The following is a 26903-nucleotide window of genomic DNA, read 5'->3' as shown; positions in this document are numbered from 1 at the left end:
TGATGGTTTTTCAATTTTTGCCCGAAACTATGGGCCGTTAGTAGGACTGCGAAGTAAAGAAAATTTCCCGATTTCACCCCTATGAGAACCCGGTGCCCTGGAGTTGTGGTTCCCGCTGTACGGAGAGGGGGCTGCAGGCCCCCGGGTCGCATCTAGGGTCTCTGCCAGCCTGCACCCTCGGGACCCTTCCCGGCCCATTCCCGAGGTTCGCCCTGGGAGGGAGTTAACCCCGCGGGGGAACGGCCCATACGGAGGACGAGTCCTCGAGACAATCAGCGGCTCCTGCTCGGGCTCCTTCAGGGTTGTCAGGTCCCACAGCCCCAACCCTCTGCACGGTGCGGGAGGGGAAGAAGCCCCAGCGCTAGGCGGAACCGCCGGCCGCTGGGGGTTGGGCCGGCCTGCTGGGGGCGGGGCCTGGCGCGGGGGGCGGGGCCTGGCGCGGGGAACGCGGGCGCGCCGAGAGCGACGCGGACGCTGGGTCTGAGGTGGAGGTGAGGAGGGGACGGGCGGACGGGCAGGCGGGCCTGAGGGGGAGGCGAAGTGGGACGGCCGGGGCCTGAGCGGCGGTGAGCGGGGCCGAGGCGGGATGGGAGGGCGGCGGGCCTGAGAGGGAAGTGAGACCGGACGGGCGGCGGGGGTGGGGTGGGGTGGGGGTGGGGGTGGGGCGCGGTCCTCGGGGTCAGCGGTCCCGGAGGGAGCGGGGCAGAGCGGGAGAGGCCGGTGCCTGCGGGGCAGGAGGAGCCCCCGGCCGAGAAGCTTCCTTTCCTCGCCCGGCCGGGCCGCGGGGCGGGAGGTGTCCCTGTGAGCCCGGCGCGCGGGCCTGGGGTGGGGATAGGGTGGGGCGGGGCGGGGCGCGGAGGGAGACCCAGGGGGCCGAGGCCCGAGACCCGCGTCTGAGGCGCTCGAACCCCGTCCTCGCGTCCAGGGCCCGCGGTGTTCGCAGCTCCGAGGATGTGCGGGCGGACGTCCTGCCACCTGCCCAAGGAGGTCCTCGCCCGGGCCTGCGCCTACCGGGACCGGCAGGGCCAACGGCGACTCCCAGAGTGGAGGGACCCGGACCGGTACTGCCCGTCGTACAACAAGAGCCCGCAGTCCAGCAGCCCGGTGCTCCTGTCCCGGCTGCACGTGGAGAAGGTGAGCGCGGACCTGCCCTGCGCCCGCCGCTGCGCCTGTGCTGACGCCTCCGGGACGGGTCACTGTTCCTGGGGCCCCAGCTGCGTGCTGCTCTGCACGAGGCGCGCCAGCCCTGCTGCCTGCCCGGTTCATATGCGTTTGAAAGCACTGTTTAAGGTAGCGTCTTTCAGACCTCACTGATCATCAGGGACCTTTCAATATCTTTAAAAAAAAAAAAAAAAAAAAGGATTTCCATGCCTCTTATGAGTCCAGCGAAGTCAGAATCTCTGGGCTTAGGGCAGGACTAAGACTAGCTAGTCTAAAAACACCTCTGACGTTTCTTGAACATTTAAGTTTCTATTCTTTCTGCTTGCGTCTTCAATCTTTTTATGTTTGTCTTTTACTGAAGCTAGGAACAGAGGTATTTGCTTTGGTATTATGAAGTTTAATTGCATTCTTTATCTTGGTAGAATCTACTTCTGTAGTGTTGGAGTGGCCGATAATTTATAATCATGTTTTGGTTCTTGGCTTTATCTCCTGAAAGAGGGGGAGTGTGTGTCTGTATGCGTGCATACCTGTAGTGTAATAAAAATGCTTCATTCCAGAAATTAGTAGTTCTTCCATGTCTTAAATATTTTAAATATCCTTGATATGTTTTTTAAAATCCTGATTGTTTCCATCTTGGATTTTTATTCTTTCTGATCCATAATGCTTAAGTCACTTGATACAATTGATTATACCCCCTGCTGCATACTCTTCAGAACTGTTGTGATAATATGATAGTCAAAAAAGATTCATTTTTCCGTTACAGGGATCAGATTATTTTAGAAAAAAAAAAATGCCAGATGACTTTGATCTTTTTGGTTGAATGAAGCCATTTACATGAAATAGTTTATTCTCGAGCCATTTTTAGTGGATGCATACTTGTTGAAACTAAACAGACTTTTTTTTAAATGAGAGGCAAATCAAAGTAAAATCAATATCATGGGGAACCTTGACTGGGAAAGGAAAAAATAAAACGTTTCAGAGGGAGGCATAATTTGAAGAGAAAGAAGGATTAACTGTGTGAGGTTTCTTATTTTTTAGCCTTGGTTCTCTTTGTACCACATCATTAAAATTATAGAATGAATGTTAGCTGCAAGAAAACGTTAACAGATGTAAAGACAGAAGTGTAGAAAGATTGTGAGTGGTCCTGGGTTACCCAGGCAGTGAGGGAAGAGCTGGTACCGAGGTCCCGTCCACTGTTGCCACTGCAGTGGATACTTCCTGGAACTAGGAATGGGGAAGGTGGAGCCCCTCAGCACGCATAGCCCTCCTCTTCTGTCAGTGATGTCAGTTTGCTGATGGAATGTTTTGACTCCACATCTCCAATAAATTTTATAAAGATTGCTAGGGTTTCCTAATTTTGATAAATATTTGAGGTTTCATTTATCTGAAAATGAACATCGTAAATTGTAAAGCGAAAATCGAACTATTTCAGATCACTAATCCGTATCATCAATGTCAGCACATGTGTATAGATTGTAACATTTGCATTTGAAGCCACTGACTTGCAAGTTACTTCCTCTTTCATTTGTCTACCCCTGGTGCTACCAGCTGTTCAGGTTACAAGTCCAAGAGGGTAGAGGAAAAGATGACTAATATTGAGCAATATTTTCAGTATTTTGGCTTAGAAGCTGCTTTCTATTCATTGCTCCCAGTATGGGGCAGCCCTGTGTTTGGGTTTGGTTTACAATTGTCCATTGAACACACTCAGCTTAAAGGTGATCAGTGGAATTCGTACGAGCATGATTTCTCAGCCTTGGCACTATTGACATTTTAAGTGGGATAATTGTTGTGGGAAGCTGACCTGTGCCTTGTAGAATGTTTAGCAGCGTCACTGGCCTCTACCCAGTAGATGCCAGTTTTCCCTAGGTCATCATAACCAAAAATGTCTCCTGACATTGCCAAATACCCACACGATATACCCACTCGATGCCAGTGGACCAGCCCTCACCCCCGGGCTTGGTGAAGTGAAGGTGGGGGGGGGGGCGGTGTCAGAATTGTCCCGTGTCCAGAACCTCAGATCTAGAGTTTTGTCTTGTAAATTTCTGATGCGAGATTGTTTAGTTGGCTGTGAGATAATGTTATCTCTTATTTTCATTTATGCTTTGTGCAGGGAGCCCTTCTGCTTGGAAGGTACATTTGACATATTTGATTCCGGAAGAGAAAGAGGATTTACAAAAGCTCTGTGTTTTCACACATTCTTTCTCTTCCTTCCTTCTCTACCCTACCATTTCTTCCAGGATCACCTTTTCCTTAGTTATCCTGCGAGCTCGTTTATTGGTTTTAAAGGCTGCTTCTGTCTTTAAGGAGGAAGCAACACATGCATGTATATATGTATGTATGTATATATGTATGTATGTATATATGTATGTATGTATGCATGTATATATATGCATGCATATATGTGTGCATGTATATATATGTATGTGCGTATATATGTATATATGTATGCATGTATATATGTATGCATGTATATATGTATGCATGTATATATGTATGCATGTATATATGTATGTATGTATATACGTATGCATGTATATACGTATGTATGTATGTATGCATATATGTATGTATGCATGTATGTATGTATGCATGTATATATGTGTGTATGTATATATGTGTGTATGTATGTGTGTATGTATGTATGTATGTATATATGTATACATATGTACAGTTGATCCTCATTCTTCATAGATTCTGTGTTGGTAAATTTGCCTACTTGCCTACTTTGTAACCCCCAAAATAATACTCATAATGCTTTTGTAGTCATTCGTGGACATACAGAGTGGTGAAATATTCAAGTTACCCAAATATGTATTCCTAACTGAGATCAAGTAAGATGAAGTTCTACTTTCTTGTTTCACTTTTTATACTATAAACAAGTGTCTTTTTTGAGATCTGTTTATTGCCATGTTTTTTGCATTTCTATGCTTTTTGTTGGTGATCTTAGTGTTTAAAATTGTCCCCAAGCATAGTGGTAAAGTGCAGGCTAGAATTCCTAAATGCAAGAAGGGCGTAATATGCCTTACAGAGAAAATACATGTGTTAGAGACGCTTCGTTCAGGCATGAGTTACTGTGGCTGCTGGTCATGAATTCAACATTAATGAACCAACAATATATGTTAAATAAAGTTTAACATATAATAATAAATATGTTAAAAACACACAGAAGACAGGGTTGTATATTGATCACTTGATGAAAATGTTGTCACTATAGGTTCCTGGCAACCTAACGGTGTTTCCCCTAAGAGCCGCAGTTCAGTGTTCCCTACTTCAGTGTTCGTGGCAACTTTGTACAACCTACCTGCCATGTATAACAAGAATGGGTCTGTGTTGTGTATGTGTGTGTGTGTGTGTGTGTGTGTGTGTGTGTTTGTATGGCAAGGGGATTAACTAATACAGGCAAGATATTGAAAGAAGTGGGACAGGATCCTGTGAAGAGCACAGTGGAGGAATTAGCTTTAAACAAAAGGGAAGCCCAGGACTTCCCTGGTGGTCCAGTGGTTAAGACTCCGCGATCCCAGTGCGAGGGTCCCAGGTTCGATCCCTGGTCAGGGAACTAGATCCCGCATGCCGCAACTAAAGATCCCACGTGCTGCAACTAAGACCCGGTGCAGCCAAATAAATTTAAGAGAAAAAAAAAGGGAAGCCCTTCTAAGACACTACTACTGACAGTTCCCCTCTTGGAATTCCATCCTCTCAACTTTTTTCATTCTGCTTTTATCTCTCTAGGAACTTTTCGTTGGACTGTACTTTTTCCTCATTTCTCCTTTTTGTTTTTGTACCCCCAGGTTTGATCCTGTGATTGATTTGCTCTCTAAGAAACTTTATCCTAATGGCTTTACCAGTCACCTTTGTATAGAAGATTTTGCTGTTTCTTTTTCATCATAACCTCAAAAAATATTAAACTGCAATTAGTGTGCTTATTCCATGCCACACATCTAACCTCATAAGTAGCAGAGAAGGGACTTTTGAACCAGGGTCTTCTTACAAAGGCCGTTTTCTTTCCTTTATACCAGAGGTTGGCAAACCATGGTCCTCAGACCAAATCTGGCTCACTGCCTGTTTTTATCAATAAAGTTTTATTAGAATACAACCATGCTCACTTGGTCTTTGGCTGCGTTCACACTACCAACGGTGGCAGAGTTGAGTTGAGTTGCAGCAGAGACTGTGTGGACTCAGAAAGCCAAAAATATTTACTGTCTGGTCCATTACAGAAAAAGTTTGCTGACCCATTCTCTGTACCATGCTGCCTCTCTCCTAAGCTTTAATTCCACATGCTTGTTGGACATAGTAAACCTCTGTCTGTGGATTTTATTCTAGTAACTCAGAACAACCTTTATATTATGTTCACCAGTGAGGAATTAGGAGAAGGCATTGCAGGTATGGTTTGTCTCTTCCCTGGAGTCTGGGGCCTCAGCTGAGAAGGCATTGGGGCTAGAATCATCTAGAGCAGGAGGCAGAAAACTAGGGCCCTCTGATCATTTTTGTAAATGAAATTTTATGGGACAGAGCAACATCCATTTATCAATTGTCTATGGCTGCTCTGTCCCTATAATAGCGTTTATAACAAAGACTGTAAAGTCTACAGTACTTAATATTTAGCCTTTTAGAGAAAAGTTTACCAACATCTGATCTAGAGGCATCTTCCGGGCTTCCCTGGTGGCGCAGTGGTTGAGAATCTGCCTGCCAATGCAGGGGACACGGGTTCGAGCCCTGGTCTGGGAGGATCCCACATGCCGCGGAGCAACTAGGCCCGTGAGCCACAGCTACTGAGCCTGCGCGTCTGGAGCCTGTGCCCCGCAACGGGAGGGGCCGCGATAGTGAAAGGCCCGCGCACCGCGATGAAGAGCGGTCCCCGCACCGCGATGAAGAGTGGCCCCCACTTGCCGCAACTAGAGAAAGCCCTCGCACGAACCGAAGACCCAACACAGTCCAAAAAATAAATAAATAAATAGAGGCATCTTCACTCTCTTATCTGGCAGTTGATGTTGGCTCTGAACTGGGGCTTTTGACCAAAGCCCCTACATGTGGCCTCTCCACAAAGCCTGGGCTTTTTCACCAAGGTGGCTGGATTTCTTATATGGCAGCTCAGGGCAGCGAAGGCAGTGTCTCGGCAAACAAGGAGGAAGCTGAAAAACCTTTTCTGACTTAGCCTTAGTAATCATACAGTGTCACTCGTGCCACATTCTGTTGGATAGAAGCAGGTCACAGGCCCGTCCAGATTCAAGAAAAGGGCACATAGGTCCCCCACACAGCTCTTGATGGGAGAAGCGTCAAAGACTTTGGGACCCTTTTTCTAAGCTGCCACAGACTTCCCGCTGTTACCTGAAATTCAGCATGTGATCTTTCCCCACATCAAACCTCTTTTCGGATTTTTCTCTTTTGTTCAATAGCACCGTCATTATTTCAGGCTTCTGGGCCTGAAAACTTAATCATCGCTGTTTTCTTTGTCCATTTGACACCACAATTTCTTTTCTTCTTTTTTCTTTCTATCTTTTGAATGTCTTTTATTCTCACTACTGTCACCAGACCTACTGTACCACCCTAGTAGAACCTAAAATGTACTCTCTGCTCACTGGTGTCTTCCAACTCAGTGTAGTACACCGTGAGAATAGTGTGTGTGCGTGTGTGTGTGCGTTTTAATCTATAGATTTCATCAAATTCTCAAGGGACCAGTTACCCCAAAAAAGTTTAACAACCATGTGTTGAGGGTGAGGCCCCAAGACTACCCCACCCCCACATTCGGAGGTGCGTTCGAAGGACTCAGCATGTGACGTGGCTAAGCTTTATTACAGTGAAAGCATACACAGTAGAATCAGCAAGGGAAAAGAAACAAGTAGAAATCTGGAGAAATTCATGCACAAGCTTCCTTATCGTCTCTCCTTCCTGTGAGGGGGCACACCAAGCATGTTTTCTCTCCAGCAGTGAAAAATGTAGTAACGTGCAGTGTTTCTGCCCAGGGAAACCCATTAGAAACTTAGGCCCAAGGTTTTGGTCGGGGGCTGGTCATCTAGGCACTCTCTGCCTGGCAAGTACCAAAGTTCTAGACTCCTAGAAGGAAAGCAGGTACTCAGCATAAACCTCATTTTTTGCCCAAAGTAGGCATAGTATACCATCTTTATCAGTTAGGGAAAGGTGGAAACACTAAAAATCCAAGTTCTCAGATCCTAACTGAGGGCCAATCCTGTAAGCAGGCCTTCCTACAAATAGCATCCTCAGGCTTGCTATAACTTGGCTGCACAAAACCACTTCCTGCACATTCTTGACACGGCCTCTAATTTCATATCTGGTCTTTCCTCCCATCTCTTCTCTGTCTGATTCCTATACCTCTTGTGGGATCCAATCCAAGAACCACCTCACCCTATTCCTTCCCCTCTGCCCTTCCCAAGGAGTTGATAATACTTCTCCATTCCATCTCTCACAGATCACTCTCCACTGAACTTTTTTGACACTCCTTGTGTGTACCACTTATATGGCCCTTAGCCTATGGTATCTTATCACTTCATATTTTTAATGTCTGTGTGGCCTCACGAGTTATAGTGCAAGCCCTTTGAGGTTAAGCACCTTCCATGTGCCCCCATACTACCCTATGTATCCCTTAATCATAGCATGTACCTTTTTGTATGATGGTTGCCTATAACGTGTGCTTCTTGAGAGCTGGGGCCATGTGAAGTGCAGGGCCTGGTACTATGTCTCTCCTGCAGTAGGCACTCATTAAAAGTTTACAGAAATTAAAGCTCTTTGTATCCCCCATCCTACCCAAGCAGAATGTCATACATTCTAATAAATATGGTTGCTAGAGAACTCAAATTACTCACATCATGATACGTCATTAAAATTGTTTTCAAGTAGAATCTTTCCCTATTAATAATCCTCTTTGTATTTTGATACTAGTAGTAATGTAATGCATGTACTGAATTAGGTTTTCTAAATTTCATTATGATCTCCTCACTGGATCTTAACCTTTTTCGTGGCAGGGCGCAGACTCATCTGAGCGTATCATTGCTCCCATGCGGTGGGGCTTGGTCCCATCTTGGTTTAAAGAAGCTGATCCTTCCAAGCTGCAGTACAACACTAGCAACTGTCGTAGTGATACCATAATGGAGAAACGGTCCTTTAAGGTAGGTAGCTGGTCTAGGGAAAAGGCACATATTCTGATATTTTATCTAACAGAACTATTAGTGCCTTATATACCTGAGAAATAGTTCCAAAGTGTGTTCCCAGTTATTAATGTAGAGTGCTGTTCTCTTTATTACTGTGTGACAAAGCATGCCAAGACAACAGTTTATTATTTCTCATAATAAACCATGGGCTGCCTGGGCTCAACTAGACAGTTTTTACTCAACCAGAGGTTCTCATGTAGTTCTAGTCAGATGACAGCTGGATGTCCCAGGTGGCTTCTTAACCCACATGTGTGACACGTCAGCTGGGATGAGTAGAACAACTGGAGGCCTTTCCATGTGCCTGCTAGGGGGTGTCAAGGTGGTCAGGCATCTCACACGGCATCTGGCTTACCCAGAGTTCACCATCCAGGGGAGCAGGGCGGGAGCTGCAGGGCTTTGTGACCTTGCCTTGGAAATCATAACAGCGTCACTTCTGCTGCGTTCTGTTGGTCATACAGAGCCAGCCTGAGATCCCTGAGGGAGGGGACTACGTAGTATGTGAACATTGGTAGGCGTGGTTCTCTGGGGGGCCAGCTTTGGAGACTAGCTACCACAGTGCCTGTTTCCTGCTATGTACATTATTTAATCTTTTCAACATCTGTGTAAGTGTGACTTTATACATAAGAAGTGTGACATACAGAGGAATTAACTGCTCTGAGGTCACACATTGGCAGATCTGAGATTTTAAGTCCATGAAACATGTTTCCATCACTAAGACCATATCTTGCTCATGTTTTCCCTCAGGTGCCTCTGGGAAAGGGAAGACGCTGTGTTGTTTTAGCAGATGGTTTCTATGAGTGGCAGCGATGTCAGAGAACAAGCCGGACGCAGCCCTACTTCATCTACTTCCCCCAAATCAAAACAGAAAAGGTATCATCAGCAGTGTATATCTGTGTCTGTGTCTTTGTGTGTTTGGTATGTTCTCTGAGCTTCTTGCATTTTTGGTTTGATGTCTTTCCTATTTTTTTGAAAATTCTCAGCCATTATCTATTCAACTATTTCTTCTGCCCCATTTTCTCTTCTCTTTCTGGCATTCTAATTATATATGTGTTAGACGGTTTGATATTGTCCCATAGTTTTTGGATGTTCTCTTATGTACATTTCATTCTTTTTTCTCTGTGTTTCAGTTTGAGTGATTTTTATTGACCTGTTTTTAAGTTCACTGTTCTTTCTTATTTCACTGAAATTGCTTATCTGCCTGTTCATGCATGTTGTCTACCTTTTCTATAAGAGCTATTATATATATATATGTAATACATAGCTAATATATATATATAGTAATTACACTTAAATTCCTGTCTGATAGTTTCAGCATTTGGGAAATGTAATCTCTTGAGTCTGGTCCTGTTGATTTCTATATATCTTGGCAATTCATTGGTTATTTTTGGCTTTTTGTATGTCTTATAATTTTTTATTGATTGCCAGACATAGTAGATAGGACAGAGACTGAGATCAATAATATTTGTGTCTGGAAATGGATATGTTTATTCTTTTTTGGCTGCCTTGGGTCTTCGTTGCTGCGCGCAGGCTTTCCCTAGTTGCGGCGAGCGGGGGCTGCTCTTCGTTGCCGTGTGCGGGCTTCTCATTGCGGTGGCTTCTCTTGTTGTGGAGCACGGGCTCTAGGCGCGCGGGCTTCAGTAGTTGTGGCTCAGTAGTTGCGGCGCACGGGCTTAGTTGCTCTGCTGTATGTGGGATCTTCCCAGACCAGGGATCGAACCCGCGTTGCCTGCACTGGCAGGCGGATTCTTAAACACTGCGCCAGCAGGGAAGTCCCTGTTTATTCTTTTATTAGGCCATTAATGTCCGAGGTTGAGTTGATCTTGTCCGGAGCTGAACTGGGTTTGGTTTTGTTGTGCACCACAGGCTTTAAATATTTCTCTGCTGTCACCTTGTGTTTAGGGTAAGGGTTGGTTTTCCAGAGGGTTTTTCTCAGTAGCCCTGCTCCCTGCAGCTGTTGTTACGTCCCTTTGAGCCTCCATGCTCTTGCCCCTCCCCCAGAGGTAGACTGCTGTTGCTTGTCATTTGGTGTGCAGGGAGGTGGAGAGAGTTCTCCATTGTCTTGGTTCAGTCTCAGTCTTAAGCAGAGCTGTGTCCCTGGCTCTCAGGCTCAAGCTTTCTCAGTGATCCTGCTCCTTCCCCAGGGGCGTAGAGGGTTTTTTTCTTTTGCCCTTTTCCAGCTTCAGGGGGTCTTTACCTGTATCTTAGGAGCGATAGGATTTATCCCTTTTCCCCTTGGCCCCTTAAGGTTTTTGTTCTTTAGAGGAGAAGTGACCAGCTGAGGCTTCTCACCATCCCTGAGGCAAAAGAGCTCCCCGTGTCTAGCACACATTGGCAAGGAAGCTTTCTCCAGTCCCCTGCCCCCAGTCTCTCTCGATAGCACCTGTGGAGGGTGGTCTGCAAGCTGAGGCAAACTTCCCTGATGTCTGCAGCCCCCAGGGCTTCTGTGCTCTCAGACTAGCCCACACTCTGCATCGAGCAATTTGATGATAATTTTATCTGAATTCTTACCTGCTGCACGAAGGAGGCCTTGTTTTCCTTCTGTTACCACTGGGAAGCCAGTACTGGTGTCTCATCTCCTCTTGGATGACCCTGTCTTTCCATAAAGTTCAGGTTAATTGGTTGCCCTGTGACCTCAGTTCTCTGATGAGTTTAAGTTATGGTTATTTAGATTCTCTACCTTTTTTTTTGTTAGGGTGGAGGTGACACTTTCCAGCTTTCTGTATTCTAGGCCTTGAACTGAATCTTAAATGGCAAGTAGGAGTTGGCGTGATGAAAAAGGGAAGGGAAGACCTTTGGGGCAGAGGAAAGTTGCTTCTGCGAGATAGAGGGGCATGAAATTGCATGAGGGCATCATTTAGAAATAGCTGGGCTTAATTCAAGTTAACATTGTAATTGAAAGCCGGAATGATTATCCAGATCATGGAAGGCCTGAATATCCACTGAAGGTGTTAAACTGTATTGTGAAAGCATTAAGGAGCCATAAATCTATTGCTTCAGTGAGTATCTGCCACCAAGCCTCTTTCCTTCTGCGACAGTGGATCAAGAGGACCCATGCTAAAGGCATGGGCTGAATTACTTCTAAAATGATCGCCATGCTCTCAAGTCTGTAATAGTACCCAACCTGCAGGGGGGAAGGCGGCTGCTGAGTATCTAATCTACCATGGATTTTGCTTCCAGTCAGAGAGCATGGGTGCTGCAGATGGCCCTGAGGACTGGGAGAAAGTCTGGGACAACTGGAGGCCGCTGACAATGGCCGGGCTCTTTGACTGCTGGGAGCCCCCGGAGGGAGGAGACTGCCTGTATTCTTACACCATCATCACAGTGGATTCTTGCAAAGGCTTGAATGGCATCCACCACAGGCAAGTCACACTTCTCATGCCTGGGTCCAAAAGGATTCAGGGCAGGGTTTGTCCTCTTTGCTTTTAGATAGGCAGCTTCTGTACGCACAGATTTAGAGAGTAGGAAAGTAAGACAGTTGCTTCACAAAGTATAGTCAGTTTGGCTGTAACATGATATGCATTCCTAAAAATCACCACACTATGCAAAATTGCACTATGAAAACCATAGGACTTACGGGAAAAGTGGGACTAAGGGGACAACACTTAAAAATTTTGTCAGTGGCACAGTAAAAAAAAAAAAAAAAAATAGGAATCTAGTAAAAACAGTACTATCGTTCCATGCATTAAGTGGTTAAGAAGTACATAGATATTACAATAAATATGGCACTTTACCTTAGAAAGACCTGAAACTGACTTGTGGAAGTGAGTGTCGCAAGAGTTGCAGCTTGTGTTATTGTGCAGTGGTAGAAGGAAGATTCTGCAAAATAATCGTCTTTTGCAGTCTTAAATCCTGGGGCATGTTCTTCTGCCTTTGAAACGTTGTTCCTTCGAGGCATGCCTTTATAATAGATACGTATTTAATCAAAACTGAACATTTTGGTCCAATGTGTGGCCTCCTCCAATTAACTTCAGTATCACTAGTGGAAATTCCCTAACAGCATCTTCATCTGTACTCATGTCTTCTCCCAACAGCTGAGAGCTCTGGAAATGGCAGCAGTGTTTGGGGCCACCAAAACAGCCATTACTAGCACTAAGAGGAGCCACCTCTGTGGTGTTTGTGTGGTCTTTGTGTATAGAGAGGGCATTCTCTTTGTGAGAAAGCTTCCAGTTTTTTAGTTTTTTTACTGTTCGGCTTTCAGTCCATATCTTTCCATTGCTTCTATTCCTTCAGACCTGGCTGGTATTGACTTTATAACACTTCTTGCAATTGTTCCAGCCGTGGATGTTCCTTTTTTCCCAGCCCTGTTACTGTTGTGGATCCTTTATGTCTCTTGCTCGGGAGATATCACATGTTCTCTTCTTGCTTTCAAGACGCTTTATTATTATTTCAAGCTTCTCGTCAAGACTTACAAGTTTTCTGTTTGCATGCACTGCTTAGCGTGTTTGAGCCAGGAAGCTTAGACATGTTTGAGATGTTGAATGAATAGTTTTTTTAATATAGAGAAAAGTTTACAAATGCAAAATGAGAACAGAACACAACTTTGGAGGATAATATGCAGTGAGCCAAGGTAGCCGTCAGTGTTTGAGATGTGTGCATTTTGTGTACTCTTACAAGGCTCAGTTCAGCGGGGTGCAGTTTTCTGTGTTCACTTTGTGTTTCTCACAGACAAAACCGTATATAAGCAAAGGCAAAATCTGCATTATGTTCTAATAGATCAATCACATTGGAACAGATTTTCATTTTAAAAACAAGCGTTACAGGACTTCCCTGGTGGTCCAGTGGCTAAGACTCTGCGCTCCCAATGCAGGGGGCCCGGGTTCGATCCCTGGTCAGGGAACTAGGTCCCACATGCATGCCGCAACTAAGAGTTCGCATGCTGCAGCGAAGATCCCGCACAAGGCAACAAAGATCCTGTGTGCTGCAACTAAGACCCAAAGCAGCCAAACAAATAAATAAATAAATAATTTAAAAATATATTTAATAAAATAAAAAACAAACGTTAGCAGAACTGACTACACTTGTGTAACACTTTCACAGTTTTTGCCAGATCTGAGTGTCCTCAGAAGTAATTTTATGATCTTTTGCTGGAAAGAACGCAGTGCTGCACACACTGGATTACCGATTTTAGCCCCTCTTGTCCTAAGCGTTCTGTCTGAAGTGATGCTTTCGTGGGATATAATAGTTCTAGTTTTTGCTAATTCACCTTAAAATAAATTCCTATTTCATCTAATCTAAGATTTTGTACCACTATTTTATACATTGTTAAGAAAAATAAAGTGCTGCCAATTAAAGTGTGATACAGTGCAGAGATGCCATTCATCATAAAATGCATCTGGATTTCAAAGATCTTAAAATACCCTTTTTTTTCCTTAATATTTATTGATTTATTTAAATTTATTTGGTTGCCCCAGGTCTTAGTTGTGGCAGGTGGGCTCCTTAGTTGCAGCATGTGGGCTCCTTAGTTGTGGCATGCAAACTCTCAGTTGCGGCATGTGTGTGAGATCTAGTTCCCTGACCAGGGATCGAACCTGGGCCCCCTGCATTGGGAGCTTGGAGTCCCAACCACTGCACCACCAGGGAAGTCCCTTAAAACACTTTTTAAAAGTACCTGTTTGGAGGAATTCCCTGGCGATCCAGTGGTTAGGACTCTGTGCTTCCACTGCTGAGGGCCCGGGTTCGATCTCTGGTCAGGGAACTAAGAATCCCATAAGCCGTGCAGTGCGGCCAAAAAAATTAATTAAATTAAAATAAACTAAAATGTTTGACTTCTTGAAGTAATAATAATTATTAGAACAGATGTTAACGCATTTATCTCCTATCTGTACCACCCACCAATGAAGTGTGTACATTCTTTGCATTGGCCCAGAACATAAAATTGGGGGCTAAACAAGGGATCTTTTCCTAACATCTGCTGGGTACCAGGAGTCATCTGAGGCAGGCTCTTTGCTTTTCTGAGCCATAGTTTCTTTTTGTTCACAATTATATAAATAGCTCTTTCTTAGACAAATCTTCCATGGGTGATAAGGCTGGAGAGTATTATTGATAGACACGTTTTCCAGGGTTTATTTTCCCTTTAAGTCTAGGCTGGAATGTCGTAAAGGTCACCAGTTTGCTAGCGTGTACACTGGAGTGGATCCACTCATAGCACGGGGCACTGTCTTTGCCATCTGACTCTGTTAAGCTGGGTCTCCTGGTGTTGAGTTTTGTGCCCTGTTGGTCCCTGGGGGTGGGGGGGTGGGGGGGACACCGGGCAGCAACTGGCACGTGAGGCGCGGAGGGAGGGTGAGCTGCTGCTTGGGGCAGTTTGCGCTTCAGCTGACCAGGCCTCTCCCCGCCGCCCCCCGCCCCCCCCCCCCCGTCTCCCGACCACTGTCTTCACCGCACGGGCTAGGATGCCTGCCATACTAGATGGAGAGGAGGCAGTCTCTATGTGGCTGGACTTCGGGGAGGTCTCAGCTCAAGAAGCTCTGAAGTTAATTCACCCCACGGAGAACATCACCTTCCACCGAGTCTCCTCCGTGGTGAACAGCTCCCGGAACAACACTCCTGAGTGCCTGCTTCCTCTCCGCTTGCTGGGCAGAAAGGTAGGGCCTCTGACTGCGACAGTCCTTCCTGAGCTCTCTGCCTGCCGTCAGCGTGACCTGTTCATTTCATGCTGTGACCTTGCACAATCAGAGACTGAATACAGACCACCCCAGATTCACCTTCCTCGTGCACGGCAAGGTGGACCAGGGCAGTGACTCTCAAAGCGGGCTGTGACTCGGGAGTCCTCAGGAGACCTGTTGCAAAATGGAAATGCCAGCCTCTATCTAGACCTACTGCTTCAGTATTCAGGGCTGGGCTTGGGCTTCTGTATCTTTAAGAAGCTGCCTTGGTGGGTCTGATAATAAGCCAAGTTTGAGGATTCCTAATCTAGAGGGTGATTGTGAGAAGGACAAAGGAGCCCTTGACCATAACTGTATCTCTCGCCAACCAGATGTGTGATTTATGTCTGTTTTCTGCACCTCTGTTTTCCCAACTACAAGATGGAGGAGTTCCAATCCTCTTTCCCCTTCAGGGGGATTTGAGAACATTCCTGCTGTGAACTTTAACTTCTTAGAATTGGCGGGGATCCAGATGATGTATTTTGAAGGGAAGGTGAACAGGCAAGAGGCCTCAGTGAGAAGGAAGTCCCAGAGCAGAAGCTGGCCCCTGCTGATACCCGGGGTGAAGGTTTAGGAGTAGCAACTGTTTGTCAGTGGCATAGAGGGACCTGAAGTAAGACGTGGGTCTGATTGTTCCAAAGTAGGCATCTTAGGGTGCCTGAGAAGTGTGCAGGACAATGATGGCTAGAACAGCTGCCCCCTTCCCCACTTTTCTAAAAGTTTATTAAGTTTTCATACTCACTGTCAGTGTCATCCTTTTTCTTCAGTTCTCTCGAACTCCTGCTCCCCTGACACTTTTTTTATTACCCGTCTCTAAAAATGTCATTGTATGTATTCCTTTTGCACTAGACACTGCCCCGTTTCTGCCATGGTCTTTACTCCAAAAGAATTCACATTCTGGAGAGGTGGCATCGTGTGAACTCAGAAGCTTCAGTCCGGGGTTGGCGAAGGTGTAGAGGAAGCAGAGGGAGCGGGGCTGGTAGGGGGCTGTGTGGAGGGCGGTGCCGCGGGAGAGAGCTGCGCTCGGCCCTTGGCTGACTCCCGCGCTCCAGCTCACCTCCCCACCCCACACTGCCTGGTCTTGGCTGAAGCACACACTTTTCCCTGACACTGCTTCATTGTCTGCCCGTGTTTGGAGTGCCCAGCAGCCCTCTTCTCTGGCTGGCCCCGCACACCTCCTCTGGGAAGCCTCCTCTGAGAGCTGCTCCCTCCTCCTTGCAGCCCTTGGAGCACACTCTGCTCCTCTCCTCCCACTCCTGATTAGGGGCCCCAGCTGGCCCTTGGTGACATTTTCCATGCCGAGGTCAATACCTAATGCCTCTTCCCCTCTTTCTTCCCTTGGAGTTGGCCTGTTTCCAAAAGCTTGAGCTGGTGGTTTGAGCTTTTCCTTCTTTCTCCTTAGGAGCTCAAGGCAAGTGGCAGCAGCCAGAAGATGTTGCAATGGCTGGCCACAAAGTCACCCAAAAAGCAAGACACCAAAACACCCCAAAAGGCAGAGTCAGATGTGCCCCAGTGGTCCAGCCAGTTCTTGAAGAAGAGCCCGCTCTCCCCCAAGAGAGGCGGCGCTGACCTCCTGGAGCGATGGCTGAAGCGGGAGAAGGAGGAGGAGCCTGTGGCCAAGCGGCCTCACACCCAGTAGCGCAGGACTTCCAGAGGCCGAGGCCGAGGTGCGCCGCGCTGAACACCACGGTGACGACAGGTTGGGGGGGTGGGTGTGGCTTGGAGGAGGTAGCACAGTGTTAGTTAACAGTTGTGGCTTCTTGGGGGAGTGGCTGTCCTGACTGTGACTGGGAACCCCCAGTGGGGTGGGTGGGCAGCCTGGGAAAAGGGAGAGGCACCACCGTCAACTCATGATGGCGGGGGGGGGGGGGGGGGGCCCTTGTGGCCACGGCTCTCTCCTGGAACCGCGGGGACCTTCCCTCAGAGTCTGACCCTGCTGGCAGTTCTCAGCGTCCCCTGGTACTGCTTAGCAGAGGCTGTTTTCTGTTTAGCCTTCTGGCTCTTTTCAGTGCTTTGGAATTAAGTTCTTAAAACATTGTATTTTTTTCTGAATAAAGTGTTTGATAAACTGTTTACATTTAAGAAAATGCTGCTGGTGGGAAGAACTCTGGATCTCACTGTTTTCTCCTGGCATAGTCCTAGGGAATGGTTTTGTCACAATGTGGGGCATTCGGGTTTTTGTGGACAAAACTGCTTTTCTGGAAACAACAAAAAGGCTTGGTGGGGCGCTCTTTATTGAGTCTCTGTTCACTCGTAATACTTGGAAGTTGCCCGAATCTTTTAGCTTAAAACCAGCCAGAGTGCCTGCCAAACACGAGGGGTTGCAGAGGCCAAGACCCCTGCATGGGGAGCGTAGGATCTGGGTGCGAGCCCTGCCCAGGTTCGCGGCCCCTGGGTGGAGCGGCGCACGGAGGGTGACACGGGTTTGGGGGCCATCCGGCCCAGCCTGGTCAACGCCCCCGCGGTTTGTTCTGCAAGCTCGTCCCAGGCACCAGTCACTCTGTAATTAGATGTTTGGGTGGTTGTGACTGTACGCCTCCCCACCCAGATGGCTGGGTCCGTGAAGGCAGGGACCGCTTTCTGCCCACGTGAACGGGAGGCCTGCAAAGGCTCCTGCAACGTAGCTGCGCACTAACTGCGCGCGCAGCCCTCCAGGCTTAACCGGATGCCACGCCTCGGGGGGCGAGGAGCGGGCCGCCCACGGTGGGGGCGCCGAGGCCGAGGGGCCTTCCCAGGGGTCTGGGGACAGCCTCCAGGAGGGCCGCGCCGGTCACGCCCCCTCCCCCCCGCCTCCGGGCGTCCGGGAGACGGAACCCGCCAAGCGCAGTCCTGGCGGCGGGAGGGATGGGGCGCCTCCGCGCACAGGCTGTCGTGCGCACGCCGCCGCCGGGCCTATGCAAATCAGGGATCGCAACCTCACCAATCAGAGCGGGGCCCCGGCGCTGTTCCTGCCAATGGGGACGAGTGGCGCCGGCGGGCGGGATCCCCGCTCCAGACCCTAGGCCTCCAAATTCTTCCGGTGGCGGCGGCGGCGGGGGACTGGCGGGTGGGGTTTGGAAACCAACCTCGGCGCGAGGGGCGCGGGGCGCTTTCCCGGGGCCTGCAGTTTTCTCTGGGCTCTTTGGCACGGGGTTGTAGTAAGAGATCTTACAGATACAGATACCTTACCAGAATGTTGACTGTTAACGACTTTTGTCGTATTTGCTTCAAGTTTAATGAGCGACGAAGTAAAATTCCCTTTGTTTCTCCTCGCTTTTCCCCACTCTTTTTCAGGGTTTTCAGTTTGGTGGGGTCTTTTACGAGGCAGAATAGAGTGTCCTCAAGAGCCTGTGTCCTTTTCATTCAGGTTTTTATACTTTGACATAAATGTGATGTTAAAAGCACATTCTTGTATCAAAACATTGTTTTGTGATATTCAGGTTTACATAAATGGTATCATCTTGGGCATTTCCTTTGGCAGTTTTTTCCCCCTATCTGAGTCATCAGCTTTACTAGGTATTGCCAAGTTGCTCTCCAAATTTTCACTAGTTTCAGGGGCATGTGATTACCATTTTCCCACCTTTTGCCAATACTTACTCCTGCTTGTTAGAGCAGCATAGCATCCTGTCCTGCCCTTTGTTTTTGTTTTTAATTTATTCATTTTTTATTTTATTTTTATTTTTGGCTGCGTTGGGTCTCCTTTCGTGGTGTGATCTAGTAGACCAGGACCCCCAACTGTTCTCAGGGCAGGAGGTACAGCTCTTGAATGAGGCTGTCTGGCCTCTCAGCTGGGCTCCCTCTCGGCTGGCAGGCCCTCCTCACCCCACCCTACCTGCACGATGACCAGGCTTGGCTCCAGGCCTAGGGGACCCTTTCCTGCTCTGCAGCCTTAGAGCAGGCAGAGGGTCCCCTAGACTCCAGATTCTAGTAGATGGGTGTCTCCCCTGCTGCTGTCTGCGGTCCCTCTGGATCCATCTCTTCCTGCAAAGCTTGTGTACCTGAAGCACAGTCCTGCTTTGTATAGAAGCAAACAGAACAGACGCAGGCAAGGGAGGGGCTTGGCCCACAGCGCACAGCTTGGCATAGGTAAGTTGAGGGCAAATCTGAGGGGCTTCTGGCCTGGGAACGGTGTCTCAGTTTGGAGAGTTTGGACAGGACCCTGCTTGCTGCCAGGAGAGCCCAGAGGGTAGGTCGGTGGTGGGAACCAGAGAGGGTAATGCGTGGCCTCAGACTCTCTCCCTCTTCTCAACCAAAATGAGGAGCACTCCGTGATGGGAGGTGTGGAACCTCATTCCATGGGGAAAGGAGCTTTGGCTCGGGCTGCATGGAAGGGTCTCTAGTACATACAAAACTGACCAAGTCCTTGGTCCTCTCTGAGACTTGGTTTGCCCGTCTCTGAATCAGGAGAGTGGGTGCTCACAGTTGAACTCCCAGGATCCCACAGCCACAGGTGCTGGTTGTTGGAGACTGAGAACCTACCTCTTGTCATGGTGTCCCTCATGTGGTGATGGGTGAGGGTCCCCCTTGTGTCCCGGGGCTCCAGGGAAGAGAGGCATGCTGCAGGCTCCACAGGCAACACTCCCAGCGGGCAGTGGAAGCTAAAGGACTGTTTGGAGGAGCTGGGGCTTCAGTGAAAGGGGTTGTATAATCACACTGAATAACACAAAAAGTTTTATAGGGCAGCCAGGCTGGGGCAGGGCCCCAGTGCCACACTTTTTGCCCCTGATGGAGACAGCCAGAAGAAAGCCAGGGGCTGGGAGAGGCAAGAGGAGGTGAGTGAGAATAAGGAAGCACATATGTGCAGGGTGCACTGAGCAAGGCTCTGGGGTCCTAGGAACAGCCCTGTGGGAGGAGGTGGTCACCCTGGTGCAGGCCCTCAGCACGAGCAGCCTGGTCTCTGCTGTCACCACTGTGTGGCGTCCTTTGGCTCCGGCTCCATCAGGACACCACCATTCGAAGCTTCTTGTCTCGTGAAGCAGCAAGAACAGCCCACATAGAAGATCAAGTTGAGTGATCGCAAAGGTGGGGACTGAAGGCCACACTGAGTCACACATGATTTTGCTTGGGCCATACAGTATTTATTTTTAGTTGTGATAAAATACACAGGACGTAAGATTTACCATCTCAACCATTTTTAAGTGTACAGTTCAGTGGTATTAAATACAATACATTCACATTATTGTACAACCATCACCACCATCCATCCCCAGAACCCTTTTCATCTTGCAAAACTGAAATTCTGACCCCATTAAACACTAACTCCCCATCCCCCGCCAGCCCCTGGCACCCACCATCCTACTTTCTGTCTCTGTGAAGTTGACTTCTCTAGGGACCTCATATAAGTGGGATCATACAGTACTTGTCCCTTTGTGACTGGCTTATTTCACTGAGCACGCTGTCTTCCAGGTTCATCCGTGTTGTCTCAAGTGTCAGAACTTCCTTTTAAGACTGAATAATATTCCATTGTGTGTAGAGACCACACTTTGTTCATCCATCATCCTTTGATGGACACCTGGGTTGCTTCCACCTTTTGGCTGTTGTGAATAATGTTGCTATGAACATGGGATCTCTCTTTGAGTCACTGTTTTCAGTGCTTTTGGGTATGTTCCCAGAAGTAAAATTGCTGGATCAATTCTACGTTTGATTGAGGAACCTCCATACCGTTTTCCAGCAGCTGCACCATCTTACATTCCCACCAACAGGGCACAAAGTTCCAATTTCTCCACGTTCTCACCAACACTTGTGTTTTTTTTTTTTAATGGTAGCCATCCTAATGGGTGTGAGGTGGAGTATTTCTTTTTCTAAGCCCACATTTTAAAAGTGGGAGGTTTCACAAAAAGAAGTTTATAGTTTCCACATAAAAAATTCTCAGGAAGGACTTCCCTTGTGGCACAGTGGTTAAGAATCTACCTGCCAATGCAGGGGACACGGGTTCAAGCCCTGGTCCAGGAAGATCCCACATGCCGCGGAGCAACTAAGCCCGTGCGCCACTACTACTGAGCCTGTGCTCTAGAGACCGCAAGCCACAACTGCTGAGCCTGCACGCCACAACTACTGAAGCCCGCACGCCTAGAGCCCGTGCTCTGCAACGAGAGAAGCCACCACAATGAGAAGCCCGTGCACCGCAACGAAGAGTGGCCCTGCTTACCGCAACTAGAGAAAGCCCGCGCGCAGCAACGAAGACCCAACGCAGCCAAAAGAAATAAAATAAATAATTAAAAAAAAAAAATTCTCAGGAGGCGGCTCTGATGTCTGAGCCCCGGTGTGGGACCACTGCCGGCCGGGGCACCCTCCTGCCAGGCCTCCCTGGATGGCCCACGCCCCTCCATGCCTCGGGAGGGGAAATCAGAAACAGGTGCTCCTAATAGGTCTGAGAAGGTGGGAAGCTCTGTCCACATTCCGCCGCAATGCTGCCTGGAGACCATCAGCAGGACTCTTCAGGGGGGCCTGTGTCCTCCAGCTGGGCAGGCTGTCCTGCCCGGCCTGGGGCCTGTGCACCTCTGTGTCTGAGACCCTGGTGCAGTTCACACGCACCCATTCTGTAGTGGGGAATCATGATGGCTTCGTACTGTGTCAGTTTGGCTGCACTGCGCTACCTCTCCCAGAGCGCCCTCGCTTCTAGGTTTCCCGGTAGCGTGGGCCACAGGCAGATTCTTGCCAGATTTGGAAGGAAGCAACCATTTTGGTTGGTGAGCTGCTGATTTACCTCCTTGTTGGGAAGTGGCACCTGGGCCTGCAATTACTGTACTTGCCCTGGACTCTCCTTCAGTTTTTCTGACTACTGGGCCAGGTGTGGACATGTTGAGCTCTGGGTGAAAGGTCTCAGCTTCTGCAGGATACCCTCATCGCCAAGGTCAGAGGCAACATGGACATGGGTTTCAGTCCTGTGCTCAGTGCCAGGCCCTGTCCTGGCAGAGGACAGCTTTAGCTGGGTTGGTCCCCAGCAGTTGAATGGGTGGAGACCCCATTCTTTGGGTCGCTCGGGCTGCTTGGCCTGGAAAGGGGCTTTTGCAGTGTGTGCAGAGGTGTCCGGGGCCCAGGGAGAAGTAGGACCCAGGAGCGCAGAGGGTAGACCCGAGACCCTGAGGAGATTCACAGGGAGGCAGGGTCCCAGCCCTGTGAGAGGAAGGAGGCGGCTTCACAGGAGGAGAGAGCGCTACCCCAGGGGTGCGAGGAATGGAGACGGAAACCTGAGACCCTGGCCAGGGGTGGTGTGTTCAGACCGCCCTGGTCAGCAGGTGAGTAAGAGAAATCTTTTTTGCCTCTGTTTATAGATGAGGGAACTGAGGCTTGGAGAGAACACTCTTGCCCCAGAGAAAAGACCATGGTGGACCCAGGCCCAGAACCCTGACCTCATCCTCTGCGGGCCCCGCACCCAAGTCCCCTCCATCAGTGGGTGCGGGCCTGGGCTGTTGCTGTGCCCTGTCGTACAGACAAGAAAACCACGTAGTCCTTTGTCTCCTTTGCTGCACAATGGTTACCTCCTCCAGGGCCTCACAGTGTCACGTGCCTTCAGTGTTCACCTGGAATTGAGGCCCCTTGAAGCCAAATCCAAGAGACACAGTAAGTAAATGGGCTCCCCCGCTCTGTGCAGGAGCTGAGTGTGGTGTCAGGGCAGAAAATACACGTTCAGCACCAGTAAGGTGAGTGTTGGAACATCTCCCTCACTGGGCTGTCTTGAGGCTGAGGTCTCTAGCCTTCCTCAGAGTGCCTGGCACACGCCGAGTGTTCATTCAACTTCAGGATGTGGGACCCATCTACAGAGATGCAGCTCGGCCGAAGGGTCTGAGTGAGCAAGTTGGGAAGGTGGGGGACCTGTGGGTGGAGGAGAGTGGGACCCTAGGAGAGTGGTTTTGAGGAAGAGCAATTTGAATAGATGACAAGGTCCAGGATATAGGCATGGGAGGATAAAGTGAGTTAAAGGAATGAGAGACCAGATTGCAAGTGACATAAACCCAATTTCAACTAGCTTATGTGAAAAGCAAGTATCAGCTCACAGAATAGCCAGGTCTGTGTAGCTTCAGGCATGGCTGGATCCAGACGCTGCATTAATGTCCTTAGTTCTTGGCTCCACCTTTATGTCTTGGCTCTTTTTTCAGGTGGGTTTTCCCTATGTGTTGACAAAGATGGCCACTGGCAGCTCTGGCCCCAGTGTCCCTACCCTTAGTGATCCTGGGTGAGAGAGCACCTCTTTCTCACTAGTTCCAGGAAGTCTCAGGATTGACTCATTGAACTCACTGGGGTCAAGAACCAGTTTCTCCAATCATTGTGGCCAAGGAACAGACTAAACACTCAACAGCCAGGTCTTTGGTCGTGTGACCATCCCTGGGACTGGACGGGTCAGACCCCCCAGAGCCGTGTGGCCTGAGAGTAAGGGGGTGGTTTGTCCCCAGAAGAAAACTAAAGTGCTTTGTATTATCACAAGAATGAGAGATGCTAAGTGGAGAAGATAGGCCTCGGTGTGGACAACAAGCCAGAGGCTAAGTCTTCAGAGAATGGAGGGGGGCGGTGGCGACAGGAGGAGGGTGTGGGCAGCAGCATCAGAGCGAGAGGCTGCTGGAAGAGCCAGTGGTGTGAGCAGTGAAGGGCGGATTTCAGTGGGAAATCTGGAAGGACAGTGCGGAATAAGGCCGACCTGAAGGGCACTTTGGGGCCTTGGAGCTCCCGGGATGTCTTCAAAGGATAGAGAGTCAGTAGGGGTGGAGCTCTGGTCAGGGAGGACTCTGGGAAGGGGAGGTGGCTCAGTGTGAAGGGTTGGGCGGGAAGGAGCAGTGTCCACATGCCCAGGTCCCTGCAGCCCTTCCCAACCGTCTCTGAACCTCAGGGCCACCTAGGAGAGGGTCAGAAACCCAAGCCCCAGGCCCCAGCCTCAGATGCTGACTTGGACAGCTGGGGTGAGCCCAGGTGGCATCTGGGCTTGGGTTTCTGGTTTCTGGTTTAGGGAAAGAGGGTGTGGAATGGGAGGGCTCCCGTTAAGCTGGTCAGGAGCACCATCCCCCAGAACCCTGGGGAGGCTGCGGCCTCTCACTGCTGCTGGCTGCTGGTGGCCTATTGGTTGGCTCTGCAGGCAGCTTGGGACCGGCTGAGGCTGGCACGGTGGCCCTGCAGCAGGGCACGGGGCACACTGCCCCAAAATCAAAACTGCAAAGTAGATGAAGCTGTTACTTATCAGTAAGTGGCCAGGATATGGGCTGGCAAGGTGGGTGGAGTTCCCAAGAATTGAAAACAGCCTTTGCCCTAATGCCAGCCAGATCAGGGCCCCATCTGGCTCTCAAGTGTCTCTCTCTGAGCTTCTGCCTTGAGGGCAATGATGTGGTACCCCTGTGACTTCTGTCTCCCCACTTCTCCCACACTGACTGGAAGCCTGGGCAGGGCAGGCACCTGTGCTGGTTCGGCCCGCTGCTGGGTCCCCTGGGCCCAGGCCAGGGCAGGGCAATAACACACTGGCAGCTGGCCGTGCAGTTCCCTGCGGCAGGAAGCAGTGGGGAGAGCCTGCAGGAGGGTGGAGAGAGACTTGAAGTGGCACTGGCTGGCCACTTGCCCAATGTGGGAAGGGTCTGCCCTGTTACCCAGCCTGTGTGCCAGAGGAGGGTAGTGGCTGCCAGGCCATGGGCAGGGTCACTTGCTGGCCAGGGGCTCTTCTCCAGCGGAGATCCCCTGAAGCTCTCACCTACTTGCTCAGCCTGGTCTGTGCGTGTGCACTACCCTAGAATGTTGTCTGGCTTTCCACTGCTCCAGGGCTCTCCCTGTTTTGCAGGGTTGTCCCTTCACAGGAACATCTGTCAGAATAGGCTTCAAGTCTAGTGCCCAATTAGAGGCACAGCTATTCCATATGCTGGACGCAAAGGGTGGGAGGGTGTCCCAGGGCTGAAGGTCATTCCTGCCAATTTGTAATCCTCTGGGTCCCGTGTGCACTCCAGATTAATTTACAAGCTCCGGGAGCGTCAGAGCCTTGCTCAGACTACACCTCAGTTAGTGGTGAGTGAACCAGAACCCGGCTCCACTGTCCCTGTCACAGCAACACGAAGCCTCTCTGAATTCGGAGTCAGTAGGCTCGGTGAAGGCCCAGCGTGCGGTGACTTTGTGAGACCTGAGGGTCTCTAACCCGCAGACCCCGCAAAGCCCCCGCTCCCCCCCCCAGGCGGTGGACCCAGCTTCTCATCTACCAAGGTAAACTCCGCACTTCCTTGGGGACCAACCGGCCCCCGCTCGTGCCGGGCTCCGGGCCTGCACCTCTAACGGATCCGGGGTGCTGGGGACCCACCCCCCCATCCAGCCCAAGCCCCGAGGCGGCCGCGCCCAACCCTACTCCACTCGGAAGAAAACAAGAGCGATTCAAAGGTTTAAACAATTTATTGTGCCCAATTTATTGTGTCCCAAAAAAGGCGACGAGAAAAAGCTGCGCCGCGCGGCCCCGCGCCCCGCGCGATTGCTCGGCGCGCGCCCGGAGGCAGGGAGGGCGGAGGCGGGAAGGGCTGCGCGGCCATCCTCGTCCTCGCGCGCAGGCGCGGCGCGGCCTTCGGTGCCCGGTAACCAAGGCGGCAGCCGTTGCCAAGGGCGAGAGCCAATAGGGGCACCGCCAGGGCCGTTTCAAAAATCTAAAGCAAACAAAAAAACGCTCCCACGCGGGGGATGGGCAGGTCGGCGCGGGGCCGGGTCCCCGTAAGTCGGAGCGCGCACGGCGGCCCGGGCCGGTGCCCCGCGCAAAACCTACGTGCACTCGGGGTGGAAAAGTGGGCGCCGGGGCCCCGCGTTCACTTGCGGCCCTTGGGCACTTTGGGCACGCTGGGCTTGGCTGCCTTCTTCACCTTCTTGCCGCCCGCGGCTGCCGCCTTCTTGGCCTTGCTGCCTTTGTCCTTCTTGGAGGCGGCACCCTTCTTGTGCGAGCGCTTCTCGGGCTGCGGGCCCTTGGCGGGCTTCTTGTCCGCGCGCCGCGCAGCGGCCGCGCTCGGGGCCGCCTTCTTGGCCTTGTGCGCAGCAGGCGCCGGGGCGGAGGCGGGCGCCGGGGCTCCGCGCCGCTCCCCGCCGCCCTCCAGCTTCTTGCGGTTGAGCTTGAAGGAGCCGTTGGCGCCCGTGCCCTTCACCTGCAGCAGCGTATCGTTCTGCACCAGCGCCTTGATGGAGTACTTGAGGTAGGTGCGCCCGTTTTGTTGGTCGAACCATGCCACCTTCTTGGCCTCCGCGTAGATCTTGGCCAGCGACGAGCCGTTGCGCTCGCCCAGGCGGCGGATGGTCTCCACCACGAGCTGGCTGTATTTTCCGGGCTGGTTCTTCTTCTTGCTGTTCTTCCTTTTTTTGGAGGGGGACAGCGAAGTCGAGCCGGTGGCCTTAGCCGCCTTCTTGGCCGCCCCTTCGGCGGTCGTCAGCGGCAGGGCCTCCTCCAGCTCCACAGACATGGTGGCGAGCGGGTTGGTGGCGGGCGGGGCGCGGAAGCCCGGGGGCCGCGCCGGGAAGAGGAAGGCGAGGGGCCGCGGGGGCGCCGGGGGGCTGGGGGCGCGCGGCGGCTCCAGGCGGGAGCGGCCGCGGCCGTGCCTGGGGCCGGGCGGCAGGGCTGGGGTGGGGGCCGGGCCGGCCGGAGCGGGGGTCCCGAGCCGGGGCCGGCGCGGGGGCGGCCGGAGCGCAGGAGTCCGGCGCGAGGCGGTCAGAGCGGGGATCGTCTCGGAGCGGGTTTAGTCGGCCTCGCGAGCGTCGCTGCCGCCTCCGCCAGAGCTTGCTGGGCGTGCGCGCTGGGCTCTGGCGAGGAGGGCGCCCCGCTCCGCTTTTATGGCTCTACGGCGGACCACGTTGAGAACAACAACAGCCTGGTCCGGGGCCAGCGCCAACTTGTGCTTCTTGGAGCCCCTTCCCCGGCCGCTGGCTTCCCAGACCGCGCCTCCCCGGCGCCGCCGCGCTCGTCGCCGTGCGCCCCGGACAGGGCCCGAGCTTGCGGCACGGCGGCGAGGCGGCCCGCGCCCAG

At 50.8% G+C, this 26903-nt stretch overlaps 2 protein-coding genes and 1 long non-coding RNA gene across 5 annotated transcripts; 2 read left to right on the top strand and 1 right to left on the bottom strand.

The window, feature by feature from the left end:
- Window positions 1-416: 416 nt before the first annotated feature.
- HMCES (5-hydroxymethylcytosine binding, ES cell specific) lies at window positions 417-17041 on the top strand. 3 transcript variants are annotated; one of them, XM_082345304.1, is made up of 7 exons: window positions 417-491; window positions 926-1134; window positions 8139-8282; window positions 9069-9194; window positions 11502-11683; window positions 14716-14908; window positions 16371-17041. In XM_082345304.1, the coding sequence occupies exons 2-7, from the start codon at window positions 952-954 to the stop codon at window positions 16605-16607; spliced, it is 1065 nt and encodes a 354-aa protein (XP_082201430.1). In that variant the 5' UTR covers window positions 417-491; window positions 926-951; the 3' UTR covers window positions 16608-17041. The 3 variants fall into 3 exon arrangements, with proteins under 3 accessions (XP_082201430.1, XP_082201429.1, XP_082201431.1); XM_082345303.1 differs by having other exon boundaries at window positions 487-566; XM_082345305.1 differs by lacking the exons at window positions 417-491; window positions 926-1134 and adding an exon at window positions 1141-1290.
- Window positions 1305-4053, top strand: LOC309607140. Its single transcript, XR_014232281.1, has 2 exons — window positions 1305-3492; window positions 3925-4053. It is a non-coding gene; the product is annotated as an uncharacterized lncRNA (long non-coding RNA).
- An 8240-nt stretch (window positions 17042-25281) lies between the features above and the next one.
- Window positions 25282-26693, bottom strand: H1-10 (H1.10 linker histone). Its single transcript, XM_082345320.1, has one exon. It carries the CDS (start codon window positions 26341-26343, stop codon window positions 25702-25704), a length of 642 nt encoding a protein of 213 aa, XP_082201446.1. The 5' UTR covers window positions 26344-26693; the 3' UTR covers window positions 25282-25701.
- Between the last annotated feature and the right edge of the window lie 210 nt (window positions 26694-26903).

The sequence above is a fragment of the Balaenoptera borealis genome (assembly GCF_965194805.1).
Source record: "Balaenoptera borealis genome assembly, chromosome: 12".
NCBI lineage: Eukaryota > Metazoa > Chordata > Mammalia > Artiodactyla > Balaenopteridae > Balaenoptera > Balaenoptera borealis.
The sequence above is the reverse complement of the archived record's forward strand: the minus strand, read 5'-3'. Positions and strand labels throughout refer to the sequence as shown.

Bases quoted from the DNA above. Each gene is read 5' to 3' on its own strand.
- HMCES (XM_082345304.1), top strand. From the start codon at position 952: ATGTGCGGGCGGACGTCCTGCCACCTGCCCAAGGAGGTCCTCGCCCGG. The intron at 11,684-14,715 runs GCAAGTCACACT...CGCACGGGCTAG, and splicing joins TTGAATGGCATCCACCACAG to GATGCCTGCCATACTAGATG. The intron at 14,909-16,370 runs GTAGGGCCTCTG...CTTTCTCCTTAG, and splicing joins TCCGCTTGCTGGGCAGAAAG to GAGCTCAAGGCAAGTGGCAG.
- H1-10 (XM_082345320.1), bottom strand. From the start codon at position 26,343: ATGTCTGTGGAGCTGGAGGAGGCCCTGCCGCTGACGACCGCCGAAGGG.